We start from the raw sequence: 5,277 nt of genomic DNA on the forward strand, positions 1-5,277 counted from the left end.
TCAGTTTGATTTTACTTCTAACTTCTTTTCTTCATTTGTGTCCATCTCTGTTAAAACACAGTAACAGAGCAGTTGCATTTTTCTTGTGAATGCACCTGCAAAGGAAAACAGAGATAAATCAGAAGAACAGCCACTTAACTGATTACACAACGTGCCACTGACTAATGAAAGTTCCTTGGCAGAATGCTGCCTCACTTCTCTTATGGGAAACAAATGATAAAAGTTAATACACAAAGTGTCTTCCTCTAATGTTTTTTACAACAGATCATATTTAAAAGTGCTCTGTTGACATCCTAGGTGTTTTTCTGCTTAGGCAGCCTGCCACGTAACTCAAGTAAGATCTCTGTAATTAAAATTGGCAGAATAAAAAAAAATAGGTCACAGGAAAGCGTCAACATTACTGAGTACATATGACTCACTGCTGCAGCACCACATCCTGCTGCATTCCAAGTTTATGCTATAAACCTTCCTTTCCACATCCCTCATTGTGGTTTTCTCTCGCAGTAACAATGACAACAGTGCGCTGCTGGAGAAAAATGCGTTAATTTAACTGCAGCAATTCAATAGAAGGCAAAATTCCACCTGACACAAACCCAACTGATTCAGTAAAGTGAGACTGTTACTTGGCATTACCAGGATGTCCAGCCCTTTTACAGTCATCCACCTTGCTTAAGGAAAAAAGATGTTACATGCTTGATTGAAATGTATAAACACTGAGAACAAAATCTTGGAAGTAGATCGTCTTTTAAATATACAGTAAATAAAAACTGGGTGTAAAAGCATATATATATATATATATAAAACCAGTGCAGCCCTTTACTGAGTCTGACTGGGATGCAGTTAATGTTCTTCACCACAGCCCATGTGGTTCTGTGGTGGCTCTATCAGGGTTGGTAACACACCAGTGTTTTGGCGGTAACTGAACAGTGCCCAGTATCAAGGCTTTTTTTTTTCCCCCCTCCCACTCTGCCCTCCCTGCAACCAGGAATGGGCAGGCAGTTTGGAGGGGAGAAGGTCAGAGCAGGTGACCCAAACTAGGCAAAGGGCTCTCTCATGCTATATAATGTCATGCTCAGCAATAAAAACAGGTAGAGGAAGTTTATGCAAGTGGGAGGGGGTCTTCCAAGGTGGCCGTTGCTTGGAGACTGGTTGCACATCAGTCTGATTGTGGGAGGTGGTACGTGACTGCCTTTGCAGCAGCAAGTTTGTCCCCCTTTGCTTCACTTACTGAACTATTTTATTTTGACCAACAAGTCTTCTCACCCTTGTTCTTCCTGTTCTAGCCCTCATCCTGCTGGGGTGTGCTGGTAAGCGAGTGGCTCTGGGGGTACTTAGCTGCGGGCTGGGGCCAGCTTTTCATCAACAAACCAAGACTCACTTATTTAATTTTCCTCTTTCCTAACAATATCTCCATCTACAAAGAGACTTACCCATCATCTTGTTAATAAACTGAGGTCTCCTTGATGCAGATAAATGGACTCCCAAGAAAAAGACTGGAATTCCAGATAAAGCAATGCCAATTCCAATCAGTGAATTTATGGTGTCGCCGTAGAGTGGCACTACTACCAGAAATACTGTGCACGTACAGAATATTATTGGGAAAGCCAAGCTCAGCTGGAGAGAGAACACCAGAACACACTGTTACTGAAATACTCATCAGCTACCGTAACAAACATTTTGGAGAGAGTTACAGACTCCCCCCTCTCAACCCCACTTTGTGAAATTATCTGCTATTCCCCTTATACATCTGGCTATTGGGAACCGTAAGCAAATTGCAGAATTATTCCTGAACAGAACTGCCACTAAAACTTGCAAAATCAAGTATGGTGACTGTGCTGTGTTGAAAGAAACTCTACAGCAGCACCAAGTGTCTTTAGACACATCCAGTAAAACTCAGGAAACAAAAAGGACTTTTTGGTGTAGAGTATCAAAGTAGAAGGTGATAAGAGGATCATCTCTTATGAGAGGATCAGATATTGAACTGAAGCACCAGTTCAGAGCTAAATGTGCTCCACACTGACAGAATTAATTTAGCATTCTTAATCAGAGATTTCTAGTCCAAGGAAAAAGGCTAACTGCTACGTTAGCCTACTGAGACATTCTCCAGCTGACAGAGAAGGGACAGTGATTGAGAGAACGTACGGTAAGAGAGTATACTGGAGATAATAAATATGTATTATATAACATATAGCAAATATATTTAATATAGTGTATATATAAAGAGTAACAATCGCTTATTTGGCAGACAAGCTGGCTTTCACGGTACAAAATAAAATGGAAGCCAGGTTTTATGTCCTGATCAATGTCTAGACCTTTAGACATAACACGTAAGGTCCAGATGTCAGACAGTACTTTTACGTTATGTGGAAGACAGGGATTTTAAACAATTCTGCAGTAAGTCAGTATTACCTTAAGAGGCCTGAGTCGCTCTGGTTGCTTCCACCGTAGATACAATTGGCCAGCAATAGACAGACCAACGAAAAACCAGTAACTGAAACTGAAGTAATTAATCAGCTTGAAGACATCTTCCACAGCTAGGTAAATAAGGGTCATAGCACACTGTCAGAAAAGAAGTGAGATAACAACAGACTTTTGAAACTTTCTGTTTATGCTGCTTCTTGCCTTAAAGTAACACCTTCTACTTCCTGGTGTTAGTGCTTTTTGAGGCATAAAATCATGCCATTCTCAGGAATCACCTCGATGACAGTAAATCTGAAGTTCTCTCTTGTGATTTTTTTTTTTAAGTTTTCATTTAAATAATTCATATAGTCTCATCTGAAAAGAAAAGCAGTAACGTACATTGAAGAGCAGTGCTGGCACAGGTGTGAACCTCTCTACGTGAATCATAGACAACAGATCGGGAAGGTGACCCTCTCGAGATCCTACAAAAAATAGCCTGAAAAAAAAAAGTCAGAAAACAGATGTTGAGGCCACAGGCCAGCGAGAATATATTACAGAAAATCAAAGAACAATAGCAGTCAAATAAGTATTTACACCATTCAATGTCCATCCTTCAGACTGGAACATGGATTCAACCCTTCTTGTAAAGATGTTCTGTATAACAACCATTAAAAGATATATAAGCTTTTAGGAATGTGCTGTTGACACCCATTTAAAAAAACCCGATCCTAGGGTAAAATAGAAAACCACAGTAACTGAAAGAAACTTCTGTTGTATTTAAAACAAGCTAGGGCTGAAAACGCTGCAGCTTATGGCAGAACAGTGTTCAATGCCAACCAGAAGGGATTGCCAGGTCTCTCAACCACATGCTCACAGAACAAACACACGTAGTTTTATTATCAAACACAAATGGTTCTACGCTGACTGCTTCACCAGATCATGTTCGTATTTGTTCTCAGTACAGAGGCATTGTGCATACATTCAGGGGACAGGAAGGGTCTTCAAATGCCGGAATAAACCTATTTAAAGCTTTCACTAGTCACATGCACAATCGGTGCTCAGAGGAAAGCTTCTATACTGTATCCTAAGCTTTCTGACTGCAGCTTAACAGCAGTAGTAACTACTAGAACTTTTTACTTAGAAAAAAACTTAAAAGATACTGTTTTTAAAAAAGTTCGTAAGTTTTAGTTAAATACATTAGAAAAGAAGAACTTGCTAGTTACTGTATAACTCAATCCAAATAATTGAGTTACGGAAGATAACTCAATCCAAATCATCAGAAGGCCTGAGGACCCACCACACTGACAGCATTCATTTGATCTTGAACTGTACTCTGCATGCAGCTAGGAACACTCTGGGGAAGTCAGGCAGTGTTCATTTTCAGTTACAGAAGTACTTTTACCACTGTCATAATAGATGAGCCTAACAGTAACATGTACAAATCCTTACGAACATTTGTCAAACGGAGAGAGATATGCCCTACCTTGACGATGCTAGAATTGAAGCATTAAGTCCACCAAAACAAGAAAAGGCCACGGCAATGGGAATTGTCCAGCTGAAGATACCAAATACCCGGTCAGCAAATGTCTGATGAAAGGGAAAAGAAAAAGGGAACATGAAAACATCTGCCACAAAGCCTATGTAAAACAATGGCATCGAAGCTTCTGTAATAAGTTTGTCTGGAAAACAGTAGTACAGTAAGGACAATCAATACTGCAGCACAAAGCAGCATGCAGCTTTCTTTTTATTTATGGATTCTAAATAAGAACCAACCTTTTTAGCCAAGAACCTGAACTCATATTTTCTGCTCACAAAAATAATGGCCGCAAAAGAAAACAAAATATTATTAGAATTTTCTCACCAATCCTAACCTATTTTATTATCTAACTGAACTACAGAACTCAAGCATAACATAGTGACTACATGGCCAAAAATATTATTACACATCCAAAAAGGGAAATGCCATACTGCAGATGATAAACATCACACCTACTGCTTATAGATGCTATTCTAGGAGTTCATTTTATTTTCCTCCTTTTTCAATTTCCTAAGCAACATCTTTTCCTTTAGCTCCAGCAGCCAGGCCTCTGGGCTCTTCTCTCACAACATGGCAAATGACAGAGGAAGTATCTCCCTAGCAGTCATCTGTTCACGTTGCTGGACAGTACTGCTGGCCAGCTGTGGCGACTGCCCGTGACAGAGCTCTGAAACCAAGATGCCAGGAGCATCCAACTTGCACAGCCAGTGGGTAAGAGTCATCGCTTGCCAGTGATCTGGGACCTCTAATGAAAAAGGGTAATAATTTGCAAGACACTGTCCTAGTCAATTCTGTTCAGCCTCCTGAGTGGAGAAAAATGGGGGAGAGACTTCTGAACCCCATCTTGGCCTGAGCACTGTACATGCCTAAACACTAGCAGCTTTGGAGTCAAGCAGAAATCCGCTCCTGCTGTGCTCAGAGGGCAGGGGTGGAAGCCTCCCTGCCACCACCCTTCCACCTCCTGAGAGCTAAATCACTGCCATGATTTCTTTTACAGAAGCAAACCAACAGTCACGGTAGGAAAAGGATCATGTCTGCGTTAGGTAGCATGGAATCACTATTTCTAGACACAGAAAGGAACATGCTTACGTGTAAGTGGTATTCAAACAAACCCCAGAGATTTTGTGGGTATTTCAACATTTTACACCTCGACAGGTAGCAGTAATCTAAACCTTTTAATGAACCTTTCTCTAAATCACTTTCTTAGCACACTCCTAGCAATTTCAAGATCCTCAGGCATAAAACAAAGTGTGTCCACGGGCAGGATGGGCTCACTAGCCTCTGGGCAACCATCCTAGGAGAAGGACAACTCTGACTCCAAACCCGGGCAGATGGAGCTC

The 5,277-nt window shown here is 40.9% G+C and overlaps 1 protein-coding gene across 1 annotated transcript; it reads right to left on the reverse strand.

Moving 5' to 3' along the window:
- Positions 1 to 3,987, reverse strand: SLC7A6 (solute carrier family 7 (amino acid transporter light chain, y+L system), member 6; the record flags this gene model as incomplete). Its single annotated transcript, XM_010140587.1, has 5 exons — positions 1 to 95; positions 1,431 to 1,614; positions 2,410 to 2,559; positions 2,800 to 2,896; positions 3,884 to 3,987. Coding segments are annotated over 5 exons (630 nt in total), but the record flags the coding sequence as incomplete, so codon positions are not given.
- Between the last annotated feature and the right edge of the window lie 1,290 nt (positions 3,988 to 5,277).

The sequence above is a fragment of the Buceros rhinoceros genome, unplaced genomic scaffold, assembly GCF_000710305.1.
Source record: "Buceros rhinoceros silvestris isolate BGI_N320 unplaced genomic scaffold, ASM71030v1 scaffold8037, whole genome shotgun sequence".
In the NCBI taxonomy this organism is placed as follows: Eukaryota; Metazoa; Chordata; class Aves; order Bucerotiformes; family Bucerotidae; genus Buceros; species Buceros rhinoceros.